The sequence below is a fragment of the Camelus ferus genome, chromosome 11 (assembly GCF_009834535.1).
Source record: "Camelus ferus isolate YT-003-E chromosome 11, BCGSAC_Cfer_1.0, whole genome shotgun sequence".
Classification (NCBI taxonomy): Eukaryota; Metazoa; Chordata; class Mammalia; order Artiodactyla; family Camelidae; genus Camelus; species Camelus ferus.
The window spans coordinates 64,000,299-64,016,761 of record NC_045706.1 but is presented as its reverse complement, the minus strand read 5'-3'; the positions used below and the strand labels follow the sequence as shown (position 1 = coordinate 64,016,761).

At 37.2% G+C, this 16,463-nt stretch overlaps 1 protein-coding gene across 9 annotated transcripts in view; it reads right to left on the bottom strand.

The window, feature by feature from the left end:
- Window positions 1-15,209, bottom strand: part of LOC106730527 (anthrax toxin receptor-like) — a 58,539-nt gene extending 43,330 nt beyond the window's left edge. For 6 of the 9 annotated variants that reach the window (XR_004324061.1, XM_032491760.1, XM_032491762.1 and 3 more), the window contains exons 1-3: window positions 15,108-15,209; window positions 11,248-11,380; window positions 812-894 (exon numbers count right to left, since the gene is read on the bottom strand). Coding sequence is in view for 4 of the 9 variants with exons in the window: in XM_032491754.1 (XP_032347645.1) it covers window positions 812-822 (11 nt within the window). In the remaining 5 variants the exon portion in view is untranslated. Of the gene's footprint in view, window positions 1-811; window positions 895-11,239; window positions 11,381-15,107 lie in introns of all 9 variants that reach the window. The other 3 variants (XM_032491759.1, XM_032491755.1, XM_032491757.1) reach the window with 2 other exon arrangements.
- Between the last annotated feature and the right edge of the window lie 1,254 nt (window positions 15,210-16,463).

Sequence of the window (16,463 nt, the reverse complement as noted above, 5' to 3'; positions counted from 1 at the left end):
GGATTCTTTTATTCAAACTTCCTTCTTTATGATGATGATTCTATCAAAATTATAAAGTAGATTCAATATTATCGTACACTTTTAATGATACAAATGAACTTATTTACAAAACAGAAATAGACTCACAGACATAGAAAACAAACTCTGGTGATGAAAGGGGAAAGGGGGAGAAGGAGGGATAAACTAGGAGTTTGGGATTAACAGATACACACCACTATATATAAAATTGATTAACAACAAGGACCTACTGTATAGCACAGGGAACTATATTCAGTATTTTGTACTAATCTATAGTGGAAAAGAATCTGAAAAGGAATATATACATATATATATATACATACATACACACATATAAGAATATATACATATATACATAATATATATATTCAGTATATGTATATACTGAATCACTGCTATATACTTGAAACTAATGCAACATTGTAAATCACCTATACTTCAATTGAAATACATATATATATATAAAATCATACACTTTTAAGAAGCTTACAGTATTGTAAATGCCTTTGTCAATTTCTTCAAAAGCCATGCTTTCGTCAGTGGCATGTGCCACTTAGAGAATTTGAACTGTTCAACGTTAAGTGTAAATGATGAAATTGACAGAGTTTTAAAATGTACCACTTTTTTCCACTGACAGCTTATAGTTTCCAGTTTTCAAGTAAAAAGATTTTGATAGTTTGGAATTTAAGATTAGTCATTCTAATTCCTGAAGTACCAGTTTAAAAAGGCAAAATTATTTTAAAAGACTAAGCACAAATATTACCTAAAAACATTAGTGACTCAAATTACCAACCTTAAATACATCCTCAGTACAACTACTAAGTTCTTCTTCTGTCACCAAAATGGTCCCAGGCACCATGTCACTTTCTGGAATCTCTAAAGAACAAAAACCAAAATTACCCACACTTGGAACTTCACTGAATAGAAGAAAGTGGGCCTAAGGAAAGTTTTAGTAAAAAGTTTGGTAACAGCTAAAACTAGAAAATCAATATGGTTACAATATGGCACCATTCAAATACAATATTTTATGGAACATTTCACTGACTATAAACACACATTGTTATTTTATGAATCATTGAGGAAAAAAAAACCCACTGCCAAGTAACCTATGAAATATTATCACTTAGAATTTTAATTTTAAATTAATGAATGAAAAATTGAAGATTAGATTAAATGAAAATAGCAGAGTCAAGAGTTGTGTCTAGGTGATTGGTACACAGGAGTTCATTATACTATTCCTGGTAGATGCGTTTGAAAATTTCCCTATAAAAAGTTTTAAAATCAAGTTTAAAAAAGTATTTAAAGAGCTCTCTTAGATTTACTTATATAATTTTGTTATATATCATTCTTTATATAAGCTAAATAATTAGAATAAACAGGATAAAGAATTAAAACTTCATACTAAATGTCTAACTCTTCTGAAACATTTCAGTACCATTACTGATATCCATGTTTTGCCATAATATATTGTCTGTATATTCTTTTTCCACTCTACTAATATCTTCATGATTTTCTTCTAGGTCACTAACATCCATTCTACAAGTTTTAATGCTCATTTGCAGGCACGGACAATGCCATGATTGCTACCTGGCCAACAATGATCGCAAGATGCATCTAGGTATCAGAGTTGTTAAAATGTGAAAAAGATTTCTAAAATAAAAGTTTTCTTAATGTGAAAAAAGTGCATCTTGAAATTGATAAAATATGATAATTCATCTTTTAGGACATTAAAATACAACTAAACTCACTAACCAAATCTGGGAAAATTTAAGCATCAAAATGGACAGGAATGTTTGGTCACCTATTGAATAAAAAAAATATCTGTCCATCTGTACTGACCCTTAACTATTTTTTAAAAAGAGATGAGGCAGGGAGAAAAGAAAACTCTTCCTTACAGAAGAATACCAACTAACAAATCAGAAACAACAACAAAAAAAATAGAAGGTCACCATTTTATGGGCAAGAATCATCCATGGATACGAAACCACAGTACAAAGGACTACTGGGAAACAGGTATTCACACTGTGTCAGATGATCTTCTACGGATTAGTTATTAATTACAAAGGGAGGAACATAACTTTTACAGTGGAGAAATATGGCTGCTACCACCTTAATCAAATGAGCAAATTTAACATCACCTATAATGGAATAAACTGATAACATGTGGCTCAAATCAGAGAGAATAAAAAAAATGTATCATTGTATGTAGTATTCCTGCTGAAATGCTTCCCTAGATCTCATGAGGGAACAGTTAGACGAATACAAATTGAGGGACATTCTATAACCCAGGCTTCAAAAACATCAGTGAAAGGCGAAAGGCTAGGGAACTATTCAACATTAAAGAAAATTAAAAAGACATAACAAGTAAATGCAATGCATAATTCTTGACTGGATTCTCGATTTTTAAAAAACAGCTGTAAGGGAAATTCTGTGGGCAAGTAAGAGAAATTTGAATAAAGTCTGCATATTAGATTGATGCCCACAACTAACTCTCAAATGCTTCAGAAAAAATATGTACGTGTGTAGAAAGAGAGAAAGAGACTGTAAACATGCTAAAATGTTAACAGTAATTCAATCTATGTGAAGTGGACAGGGGTGGTGCAATGCTCTCTTCTTGGAACTTTTATGAAGTAGATTTCCAAAATAAAAAGTTGAGGGGAAAAAAGTAAAACTAAAGGTGGTGAATTACCACAGACTTAAGTCGTTTATTTATTTATTATTTTAAAATTTTTTTTTATTGAGTTGAACTCATTTTACAATGTTGTGTCAAATTCCAGTATAGAGCACAATTTTTCAGTTATACATGAACATACATATATTCATTGTCACATTTTTTTTTTCACTGTGAGCTACCACAAGATCTTGTATATATTTCCCTGTTCTATACAGTACAACCTTGTTTATCTATTCTGCATATGCCTGTCAGTGTTTACAAATTTTGAAATCCCAACCTGTCCCTTCCCACCCCCTGGCCCCTTGGCAACCACAAGTTTGTATTCTATCAGACTTAAGTCATTTAAATCCAAAACATGGAAGAAGGTCCTTTAGAGGGACACCGAACCAGCAGACTCCCTCCTTTACCTGCTGCGTTTAAACACCGATGAAGAGGCGCTGACACCGCCTGAAGGTGATACTTTGCTGCCAGTTGTGGGCATTCTCTTGACATGGTTATAAAGGGAGAGGTGACAACTCTGAAACTGTCACACTGTCAGCTTATCTTGAAAGTGAAATAAATCCAAAATCGAAAAGAAAAATTACATGAAGTAAATAGCAGGTTCTCTGCGAGGAGCAATTACCTTAACTAAGAAGAGAAAGCATGAATTTCTTTAATCCAAAAAATAAACTCACTGCAGTAACACTGACTCAAGAGAACTGGTTTTTTGTTTCTTGTTTTTTAACTTAACATCACAGTGTCAAAGAGTACAAGAACTGGAGAGGCTATGTTTGTATTAAATAATTTTATCAAATTTGGAAAGTACATGCTCATTATAGAAAATCTGGAAAATAAAATTTTAAGAAGAAAATGAAGACTTCTCAAATCACTATAAACATTTTTGAGATATTTTTTCCAATATGTTTTCCACATAATATTTTTTTCTTTTTAACTGAGACCACACTTAATATTTAGTTTCATGCATTGCTGAAGCCATCTCATATTGTTAAAAATTTCTCAAAAATTTTATTTCCAGACATTCAGTTTTTTTGCTCAAAATTTTGCTATGATAAATAGCACCACCAAATGAAGGTCACAGGGTCGAGGCATATAAATAAACTCAGGATCTGAAAAGCTTGTCATGTCTGAACTATCCCAGACAAAAGTCTACTTTATTTTTAAAAATAAACATTAATCTCTCAAGCTTGAGTCTAAGAACTCAAGAGAAAAGTGCATTTCGCTTCTTGGCTTAAAAGTGACTCTTGTACTTTTTACAGACAGAAGAGAATCTTCTGTCCAAAAACTGTATTTCATCTCTGACACTGCCAAAAGGAGACTCAGTAACAGAGAAGCAAGATGGCGGAGTAGGACGCTTGTAGCTCACCATCTCCCACAAATACACCAAAACTCACATCTACGGACCCACTCAGCCAACCAGAGCACCTGCTGAACTCTGACAGAACATCACCTTCTTTGAAAGACAAAGACACTGAAAGTCTTGTAGGAGAAAAGGAAAAAAGAAAGAAGAAAAAACAAAACAGTGCAGGACCAGTCCCGCGGGGAGGGAGCAGCAAAGGGAGACTAGCTCTTGTTCACTGGGTCTCTCCCCTCCAATGGAGAGGCCAACAGGACAGAGGGGGAGCCTCTGAGGCTCAGATCTTCCCTGAGCATCCCTTGACCGACAGAACTAAGTTAAACGGGCACAAAGGGTCCCTGCGACACCCAGCCCGAGACACAAGCTGGCGGCTGGGGGCCGGGACAGGCTGCCCAAGCCGGGCAGAGGACGGGGTGGCTGCACTGAGGCAGCCCCCGGGGACTGCAGGGTGCTGTGTGCTGTGGCTGGGAGGGGATATGGAGCAGAACCACCTCAGTCCCCCATAAACTGTGAAAAAAGCAAAGCAACAAGGCTGATGTGCCCTGGGGGGAGGGGCGCCATAGCCTTTGTCTCCTCAGACCCCCGGTGCCATTACTGGTGCTTCTCGTGAGAAGGGAGGCAGGGCACAGCCACAGCTGCCATCTCCTCCGGTGCGAGTGTGAGTGCCCGGGTGGGGGCGGGGCAGAGACCTGAATCTGCACCCGGGGGCTCCGCAACCTCCTAGGCAGGACTGAGACTTGTTTACAGCCCGAGGCAGATAGGATCTTTCTGCCTTGGCACCTCAGAGAACGCGCACCGCCAAGACAAACAAGGAGCTGAGATTTGGCACAGAGCAGGGGCTGGGATGTTCCACGGTCTTCCTCAAGCCTGCCTATGGAGCGCCAACCCAAGGCAGAGTGGGCAGCTGCACAGAGCAGTGGAGCAACCGGTGCTGGGAGAGGGCAGGGGCCACCCACCCTCCTGGCAGGAACACAGCACCTGACCATGGTGCTTGGAGGGAGCACAATCTGCCCACCTGCCTCACCCAAGCGCAGCATCTGACTGCGGCATCGGGAGGGGGAGCGGCCCACTGGCCACCAGCCACAGTGCCAGAGAGATATGAGCAAAATGAAGCAGAGGAACCACTCCCAATTAAAAGATCAAGAGAAATCCCCTGAAAGCACGATCAAGGAAATACACATTGATGGACTACTAGATCAAGATTTCAAAATAGGACAGATCAAAGTACTGAAGGAACTAAAAGAAATAGTGTTTAGAGATATAAAATATGTCAAAAATGAAATAGAAGCTATAAAGAAGAACCACGTAGAATTAGTAAACTGATTTGCTGAGATGAGAGCTGACCTAAAGGCTGTGCAAAGCAGACTAGATAATGCAGAGGAACGAATAGGTGACCTAGAAGACAGGACAACAGAAAGCACCCAATCAGAACAGCTGAGAGAAAAAACAATTAAAAACCAGTGAAAACACTATAAAAGACCTATGGTATAATATAAAGCATGCCAATCTATGCATAATAGGGGTTCCAGAAGGGGAGGAAAGAACAAAAGGGATTGAAAAGGTATTCGAAGAAATCATGACTGAAAACTTCTCAAATCTAAAGAAGGAATCAGATATCCAAGTACAGGAGGCTCAGAGGGTCCCAAACAGGAAGAACCCAAACAGACCCATACCAAGACATATCATAATCAAGATGGCCAGAGTCAAGGATAAAGAAATGATCCTAAAGGCAGCAAGAGAAAAACAAAGAGTGAGTTACAAGGGAACCCCCATAAGGCTCTCAGCTGATTTCTCTACACAAACACTACAGGCCAGAAGGGAGAGGCAAGATATATTTGAAGTCCTGAATGAAAAAAAGATGCAGCCTAGGATACTCAATCCAGCAAGGCTATCCTTTAGAATAGAAGGAGAGATAAAGAACTTCACAGACAAGCAAAAACTAAAAGAGTTTAGCAACACTAAACTCATGCTAAAAGAAATATTGACAGGTCTACTCTAAATAGAAAAGAAGCAAGATGCTACAAAAATGAGAAACTCATAACTGGAAAGGTGATAACTACCATGAATTACAAATAGAATAAACACAAAATTGTAAAAGAAGACATCTAAATCATTAAGAGTGGGAGAGGGAAGCAAGGAAAGCCATTGTGGAAAACAGTATGGAGAGTCCTCAAAAGACTAGGAATAGATTTACTAGATGACCCAGGAATCCCACTCCTGGGCATATATCCAGAAGGAACCCTACTTCAAAAAGACACCTGCACCCCAGTGTTCATAGCAGCACTATTTACAATAGCCAAGGCATGGAAACAGCCTTAATGTCCATCAACAGATGACTGGATAAAGAAGATGTGATATATTTATACAATGGAATACTAGTCAGCCATAAAAACAACAACATAACGCCATTTGCAGCAACAGGGATGTTCCTGGAGAATGTCATTCTAAGTGAAGTAAGCCAGAAAGAGAAAGAAAAATACCACATGAGATCGCTCATGTGTGGAATCTAAAAAAAGAAAGAAAGAAAGAAAAAAAGAACACATATACAAAACAGAAACAGACTCACAGGCATAGAATACAAAATTGTGGTAGCCAAGGGGGAGAGTGGTGGGAAGGTACAGACTGGGAGTTCGAAATCTGTAGATACTGACAGGCATATGTAGAACAGATAAACAAGATTATACTGTAAAGCACAGGGAAATATATACAAGATCTTGTGGTAGCTCACAGAGAAAAAGAATGTGACAATGAATATATGTATGTTCATGTATAACTGAAAAATTGTGCTCTACATTGGAAATTGACACAACATTGTAAACTGACTATAACTCAATAAAAAAAATGTTAAAAAACAACAACAACAACAAAATCCCTGAAGTTGATATATCTTCTAAGAAACAAATTAGAAAAGATCAAAATGTAATTGATGGTAACTAAAAGGGTGTTGAACAGTGCCTTACTTATAATAGTGTAAAATCAGAAATATATGTCCAAAAACAGGGGATAGGTTGAGTAAATTATGTTCTACCTGTATCTAACATACTATATGGGTATGTAATATTTATTTTATTACTGTCTCTCCATCAACTAGAATAAAAGCCCTCTGAAGAGAGGGATGCTGCTCTGTTGTGTTCACTGCTGTGTTCTCTCTCCCTGCAACAAGGCCTGTCTGACACATAGCAGCTGTTCCAAATAAGTAGTTGTTGAATGAACAAATAATGGATTATTTGCAGCCGTTAAACTATGTTGAACAGTATTTAATGACATGTCCACTAAATATATTCTAAAGTGAACAGAGTATGACACACTACATGGGCAAAGAACAGTTTACAAAAAAAGAAATGCAAACTGCTCTTAAACATGAGCATATGATCAACCTTGCTCATAAGAGAAAAGTAAATTAAAACTATACTGAAATAGCACTTGCCATCTATCAAGTGGCTAAAATCCAAAAGTTTTTATAACACATTGTGTGTTTTGGGGAAACACGCACTCTCATACATAGCTGGTAAGGAGCTAAAATGGTACATCCCTAAGAAGAGAAATTTGGCAGCATCTAGCAAAATGACATAGGAATTTAACCGTTGGCCCAGCAATCCATCCTATAGATAGATACACAGGCAAAAATGCAGAATGACATATACACAAGGCTATTCACTTGTAGTATTGTTACCTAGGCAGCAGTAGGGAAGGGACGGGGTTAAACCAGTGTGCTTTGTTTTGCAGAAACCAACCATTAGATTGCACAAAGTTCTAGACACCAGATGTTTCAAAAAGGTTACAATGCACCCCGTCAACAAGATGCCACAGTGCAAGCAAACACCCAAGCACCTGCTGCTTGCAGTTTTTGGCAAACTAGAGTAACCTTTGCCTCAGTATAATGCTTACAGATGATCATGCCTGCCCTTTCATGAATATGCATATGCCCCAGGCTTAAAACTTCCCTGCTCCAGTGGTTAGGAGAGACAGTGCTTTGAGAGCTAATGTAACAAAGGAGAACAAACCTGACTCCCTTTTGAATCTACTCCTTTATCTCTAACCTTTGTGCTCTGTAGCCTGAGCTTAGTCATGCTGGCTCAGTACCTTTGTAAAACAATTTTGCCTATGACAGCCCTTTCTCAATGCCCTACTTCCCAGGCTTGATCTTCAAAGGTATACTTTCTCATTCATATAGAGAAAAAAAGCTGCAAAACAGAAAATATCATTTGTCCCCTTGGAGGTTTACGGGAACATCATGACTAGACCTACGTGGACAGCTGCAAGAACCAGGGTCTGGCCAGCACCAAGAAGTTTGTAACAAGTCACACTTTCTCCCCTTTTAGTATAAAAGAAGCCTGAATTCTAACTCCAGTAAAACAATCCTTTGGGACACTAGTCCACCATCCTCTCAGTTTGCTGGCTTTCTGAATAAAGTTGTTATTTCTTGCCCCAGCACCTGTCTCTCCATTTATTGGCCTGTCTGCCCCTCTGTATGAGCTTGGACTCAGTAACACTATCTCCCTGACTTGTCACAAGTGGTAAATACTTCTGCTTTAAACGAAAGTACTTGGTGTGTTCATTGGCTAAGCACCCCAAGTGATGGACCCACTGAGTCTGGTAAAAGTATTTCTTACATTAATAAAAGCTTGAAACAACCCAAATGTCCATTAATAGAGAAGTGATGAATTAACAGTGGCATATCCACTATGCAGCTAGAAAAGGGAAAGAGGAAGATTTCCATGCACCACAATGCAGTGATCACTAAGACTCTGAATTTAAAAAGTAAGGTGTAAAAGAATGTGTGCTAACTTTTGTGTAAGAATGGGAAGGAATATGAAATATATTATTTGCTTTCATTTTTTAAAAAAGCAATGGAAGAACAAATTAATAAGTAACTGAAATGAGTTATTTACACAGAGAGGGAGAGATTAGTGGGGAGGAGACAGGTATGATTGTATCCAGTTTTAGAGTTTTTGTTTTGGAGCCCTGTATGTCTTTTATAGTTAAAAAAAACCATTTAAATAAAAAGAAAATTCAAAATATTCCTAAAATAAAAAACAATGAAACTAATAATTCTATACTTTATATCCAAGGTTGCCAAGCAACAACCTGCAGGTCAAATCTGGCCCACCACCTATTTCTATAAATAAAGTTTTATTGGAACACAGTCATGCTCATTTATTTACATATTATGTATGGCTGCTTTCAAGATACAATGGCAGAACTGAATAGCTGTGACAGAGAGAGTATTAGTCACAAAGCCCAAAATATTTACTGCTTGTTCCTTTACGGAAAAAGTGTGCAGGCTCCTACTCTAAACCAAATTAGCAGCATTACTACACAAAGAATTACTTCAAGTGCCTTGAAATAGAGAACCCTGTACATCCTGAGGACAATAAATAAACAAAAATCCCTTAGAAACAATAGATTTGTTGATGTTGCTAATGTAGGATTTATTTTAAAATATTATAGTAATGTGTATGCATGAATATGTGACTATGTGGTATTTAGCCTCAATATTTGTTGTGTGTATATATATATATATATATATATATATATATATATATAAAATTACATTAATTTCATTAATCTTCAGATTAATCTATTGAAGATTTCAATATCTTCAGATAAGGGGAAAGAAGTACAAATATAAAAATATAAAATATAGTAAAGAAGAATGGCTAGGAGGACAAACGTGAGAAAATATCTGGTACATAAATTTTCCAGGTAAAATTCCTTTAATCTTTCTATAAGCTTCAAAATTTTCAAAATAAAATGTTAGAAAAAACTTAAACTCTACATTTCATTTTAATTGGAAATATCAGTAAGAACTCTTGGCTTATTTTTAGTCTTCTGAAAATCCACATATTTCCTAGCTCTAATCATTGAAAAAGTCTGGAAGCAATGGCATTCAGTGGCAATAAACATTTCTAGTGTCTATCTTGTGGTTTCTACCACTTCTTCTTAAAGAGAGTTGTTTTCAAGACTAGGGCAAGAAATGTATACGATGATGAGTCTGGGATATCTTGTCATGTCTGAAAGCAAAGAAGCAATCAAAGGCACTTGGGGCACATGAAAGAGTCCCCCAGCCAACTTGAAGTGGCTCCCACAGGCCACAAGTGGGACAATTTAGCAAGAATAATGAGTACAGTAATTAAAACATACCATAAATACAAAAAAACCCCTATTAGTCCACAATAAAACAAAACAAAAAAAATCACTCCATTGGCTACCTTTGGAGACTGCTAAGACACTTAATGTGTTATTCTGAAAATTCAATAAAGGAACAGAATGAACCTAACCGTACTAAAATGCATATGCATGTGTGTGCACACAGAAAAAGATCACAAAAGCTATACTTCAAAGTATTAACAGTGATGATCTCTGGAAGGCAGGGCTTTGGGTAGTTTTTCTTTTTTGCTTCACTGTATTTAAAATTTTTATCTACAGTAAGTATGTATTGTTTCTGTACTAAAAACATATTTTAAGGTTACAAAACAGTATGTAGTATATGAGACCGCTTTTGTAAACAAAATATATATATGTATTTCCCAAAATGTTATCTCTGGGTAGTGTGATTAAGGTCATTTTAATTTTCTTCTTTTAGTTTCTCTGTATTTTTTTTAAAGCTTTACTATAAGAAATATTAACTACTTCTATAAAGAAAAAGGAACAGTAACATTTTTCTTTCAAAATAATGAGAATCAGAATAGGAAGATTTTCCAGTTCTGCTCTAACACTGTCCAGGCGAAGTGTTCTAACCCACCGGCATGAGTATCTGCTTCCTTTGGCTTATACCTAAAAAGGAAATGAGTGCTCTCATAGCTTGTTGCCACTAACCATTAAGATCACTAAACAACTTCTAAGTGACTTCCTGTGACTGTATACGATCTTGAAATTCAAACATGGGACACAAAGAAAGAGATTTCAAACAAAAGCTAATTGCCTTTTTTTCAAGAGCCCCGTAATAAAGCAGTCTTCTCTGCCCTCTACTGGTTACAAAAATAAACTCTACTTGAAAATAAATAAGGCATTCTCCTAAAGCAGCATTTCCGGAAGTGTGGTATAGCGACTTAGGTTTTGAGGCCCTTCTCAAGATTCTCTGAGTCTGCAAAGTCAAAACTATTTTCATATTAATACTAAGACATTATCTTTTATGCTGTTATTCTTTCTAGAATGTACCAAGTGCGAAAAGTTCATTGATATGAACTTACAAAGTTACCTCTTGTTGAGCTTTAACAGAATATAAAGAGGAATATACACAATTATCTGAAAAGATGATTGAAATCTCCTTCCTTTCAAACTACATATCTGTGTGCATTTAGATTTTCTTCGTCTATTTCAATCAAAACCACCTGTCAAGACAAACAGAACAGAGAAGCAAATATGAAAATCCAGCTGTCTTCTAACAAGCCAAACATTAAGAAGATTTGCAAAAATGTAAAACGTCACTCAAGTGTAAAACAATGCCTCTCTTCCTGATAAATTATTTTACGTTGCTAAATACATTTTTCATTAAAAATGTCATTATGATAACATGTAACAGGTTTGTTATTGTTATATTTAAATAAATTTAAATGGTTTCTCCTTAAGCCTTAATTTCTAGTATGTTAAACACTGATACACATAACCCACATAAAAACTTCTCGAACTCCTCAGCACTTTTAATTTTTTAAATTTTTTAAAGTTTTTTTTTAATCCTTATCTTAAAAAATTTTTTTCTTACTCTTCTTTTTGGAGGGGATAATTAGGTTTATTTATTTATTTTTTTAAATGGAGGTACTCGGGATTGAACCCAGGACCTAGGCATGCTAAGCCGACCCTCCACCACTGAGCTATAGTTTCCCCTCCTCAGCACTCTTCAAGACCGCAAGAGTGCTGAAGCCAAAAAGTTTCAGATCTGCTGCCTTAAAACAGTGCTCTCCAAATGACAGCCATATAGCACTTCCACAATTCTTGCCATTTATCTGAGTACCAGTTGTATTGTTACTTGCTTATTTCTTCAAATTAAATCATTTTTAAAATCTTAAATTAGTAATAGTTAACACACTGTCCTAAGGGCTTTCTGTATTTGATTCAATTGTCACACCAACTCTGTAAGGTATAGAGTATTATATTCTTAGTTTCCAGATGAGGCTAAACTGTCTGCCCCAGTGCATATTCAGCTCTGGCAACCTGGCTCCAGAACCCAAGCTCTTGATCACTACTATGTGCTATTCAGCCTCAAAATGTTTCCCTGCAGACTGCCTAAGACCACACCTACCACACTGTGAAGGAAAAGCTGGGCTGAAATCTAAGTGTAATAAGTGTCGGATTACTGATCTGATTTCTGCTGGGCTAACTTGTAAATCTAAGTTAACAAGTGTCGGTTTGCCGATTCCCTGCTCATGTTTTTTTTTACTAGCCAGCTGGATTTTCAAAGAGACATATCTGGCCTTGAAATGTTGCTTTGCTGCCTCCCTGCCTCTACTTTTGTGATAATGATGCTGCTAAAGCTGTTCCATGACTATTGGCTGAATACCCCAAGCTTGTAATTAACCCTATAAAACCTCATGCACACGTCTTGGAGGCGCTCAGAGCTTCGGAGCAAAAGCCCCTCTGAGCCCGCTGGCGTAATAAATCTGAGTACTCCAACCCTGAGTGGTGCTTGTTTCTTGCTGGCCTGTCATTTCCGTAACAACACTTTGGGAAATGCTGCCCTCAAAAACAGCATTATTTATTCTTCCCAATCACCAATTTAAATGTCTATGCTTTGTGACATTTAAAAGCAGACTTCATGATTGTGTGGTACTGTTTATTAAGTTCAAAGTGCAAAGCAATATGGCATGCAAGAATAAGGGTGATACAGCTTCATTATTTACAAACTATCAACATTTCCAGCCCTCCCTCGCACTGCAAAATTCAAATTTAATGACAGAGTTCAATGAATATATTTTTAATATGGACAGTTATTTTGTAGGAAAACTATTGCTAAGATGACTTCGAGCAAAACTTCACTAAAACTGACAAACCCCTTTCAAATACTGCTTAACACACTCCTTAATAATGGAGGTGGCGATATTCTTATTTGCTCCATAATTGAGAGTATAAATGGAAGGCAGGGGAAAAGAAAATGCTTAATGCAGCAGAACTTTTGATGGCTTGAAAGGGAAAGACTTGGTATCCTCCTTCCGTCCTGTCTATTCAATTCCCACCTAGACTGAATTCTTCTTGCTGCCTCTATAGTCCCATCCTTTGACAACTTCTTTTCTATCCAACTGTTACCTGTACCATCCATTCACCACCAATATTATCCTGCCATGTTTAATATCGTTGGTCTATATATGTGGTACCATCTCTCCAAACAAACAAGATGCTTGAAAGCACAAGTTGTTTTATATATATATATATATATATATATACACACACACACATATATATATATATCATATATTTATTTCTATCTCCAAAAGCACTGAGGATAGAATACTATATACAGTTGGCTCTAAGTAAATACTACCTCAAAAGTAGTCAATTTAAAGACAGATCAAGGGGGCAGGGTACAGCTCAGTGGTACAGTGCATACCTAGCATGCATGAGGTCCTAGGTTCAATCCCCAGTACCTCCATTAAAATAAATAATAAACCTAATTATGTCCCCCTCCACCAAAAAAAAAAAAAATCAACTTAAAAAAAAGACGGGTCAAAAGAAGTTTAATCTAGCAGGATGTAATTTTAACAAATACTTTCATCCTGTTTCAACACCCTCTGCCCATCAGGAACATCTGAATACTTATTAAGCACAGATAATTTTTTAATTCCCTCAGCAGCTGATACAAAAGAAAACAGCAGAAAGAGTCACACAATATATAATAATCTATGTAAAATACTATCATTTTACTGCACTATTTAAATTATTCTTTTTCAAATAGTAATGCTTGAATTCTAAGATACATGAGTACATGTATGTAACTCCACCACACATTCTTTGAGAGTTAGGGTCTTCTGTAAATGAAGTATATGAGCTTTGTGACGATGATTATATCCGGATTATTTTTACTTGTCTCTGTTCTCAGTCATGTTCTAGACAGTTGCAGTTGCTACACAAGTGACCTCTCAATTAGCGAGTTTTTTTTTTTAATTAGCAAGTTAAGACTGTACTTTCCAATTTAATTGTTCACTGGGGCAAAGCAGTACAGTTGTCATACTATAGTGGAGAGGGTCTGAGTTCAAATCCTAGCTCTACCACTTAGCAGACTGGCATTGGGCAATGTCCAATATACTGCACCTTGGTTCCTTTATCTGTAAAATGGATTACAAGTAATACCTATCTCATGGGATTGTTGTGAGGGTAAAATGACACATATGTAAACAGCAGGCTCTGGAGAGGGATACTTAGTAGGCATTTAATTACTGCAACTAATAACTTTTTACTTGCCCGAAGTATGGTAGTTTCGTTCGCAGTTTTGGAGAGTGGGTAATCTCAAAATCAGAGACTGGGAACGTCACGGTCATGTACCTTACCTCGCCCACTCTACAAACCTCTTCCTCCAAAGTATACACGCTAATTACAAGTAGGGCCATATTTCTTGTACATCTTTCTCAAAGCTCCGGGTAACATCAGACGCTCTATACTGAATAACATGCCTCAGTTTGAGAAGGGGGTTCCACAGACCTTTGTTCTAGGTCCGTGTTCTGTCCCTAATTTGACTATGTGATTTTGGTCAGGTTACTTAATTTCTTTAGTGAGTCGTGGGTGTGTCCTCCACTGTAAAAACTAAAAGGAGAGTGACAGGCTACATCACTCTAAGGTCCCTTCTAATTCTAAATTGAGAAGATCTTAACACACCAAGAAAGATTAAAAGTGACCGTAAATCTCTCCCATAGACTGTAAGTCCCTAAATCCTCTCCCAAATCCAGCTCAAACGTCACTGCTTCTTTTTCTGGGCTCCTTGGCATTTTGTACAAATCTCCAGCGTCCACATCAGACCCTGCGCCCTCAAGAGGTCGGGCCCTCTCTGAAGCAGCTTTTCAGCAGCAGCTGCCTGAAACCCTGCCTTACAGGGCTGCAGTAAGAACTGATGAGAAAGATCCGTTCTCTCACCTCCCAGGCTCAGCAGAAGCTTCAGCGCCTCCAAAACCCGCTCCAGACCACACGTTTCCAGAGCCCCGCCGCCCGCAGCCTGCTGGGGTGCCTCGCTGACTAGAGTGGAACGCGCCACTTGGCGATCTGCGCAGGCGCCTAGGCCGACCGGAGCCGCTGCCAGATTGAGTGTGGCCGAGGCCCTCGGGGCGGGGCCTGAGGCGTGGGGCGGGGCCGACTTAGTCGGGAACGCCCCCTTCACAAAGAACTCTTCTCAGGCCCCCTGCACTCCCGGGAGGGAGGAATAAACATAGGTAACACAAACTAAGTACGCGCACAATTTCAGAAACTCAATAGATTAACGTCTATATAAAGAAAAAGGGTGAGAAAAGTAGTTTAATCATGAAATAATATGCATTTCAGTATGAAAATATTCGGGTATCAAAACGCTGAAAGATTCATAGTGAAGTAAACAGATGCTGCACCTTATAATGAAGTTTGGGGATATGCAACTGCATATTGTTGAATTTCTTCATTATTGAGTTTAAAAATAAGTACTAAACACATCCATCCATTATGAGTAGCTACAAATATTGTTATTGGATTTGATTTTTGTTATTGAAGTACAGTCAGTTGCAATGTGTCAATTTCTGGTGTACAGCACAATGTCCCAGTCATGCTTATACATACATATATTCGTTTTCATACTCTTTTTCATTAAAGGTTATTATATAATATTAAACATAGATCCCTGTGCTATACAGAACTTTTAAAAAATCTATTTTTATATATAGTGGCTATCATTTGTAAATCTCAAACTCCCAAAATTATCCCTTCCCACCCCCTTTTCCTGGTAACCGTAAGATTGTTTACTATGTCTGAGAGTCTATTTCTGTTTTGTAGATGAGTTCATTGTGTCCTTTTTTTTTTTTAGATTCCAAATATGAGTGATATCCTGTGGTATTTTTCTTTCTCTTTCTGGCTTACTTCACTTAGAATGACAATCTTTAGGTCCATCCATGTTGCTGCAAATGGCATTATTTTATTCTTTTTTATGACTGAGTAGTATTCCATTGTGGATATGATTTCTTAAACTTTTTTTTTTAACATTTTTTATTGACTTATAATCATTTTACAATGTTGTGTCAAATTTCAGTGTTCAGCACAATTTTCAGTTATTCATGGACATATACACGCTCATTGTCACATTTTTTTCTCTGTGAGTTATCATAACATTTTGTGTATATTTCCCTGTGCTATACAGTGTAGTCTATTCTACAATTTTGAAATCCCAGTCTATCCCTTCCCACCCTCCACCCCCCTGGTAACCACAAGTCTGTATTCTCTGTCTGTGAGTCTATTTCTGTTCTTTATTTA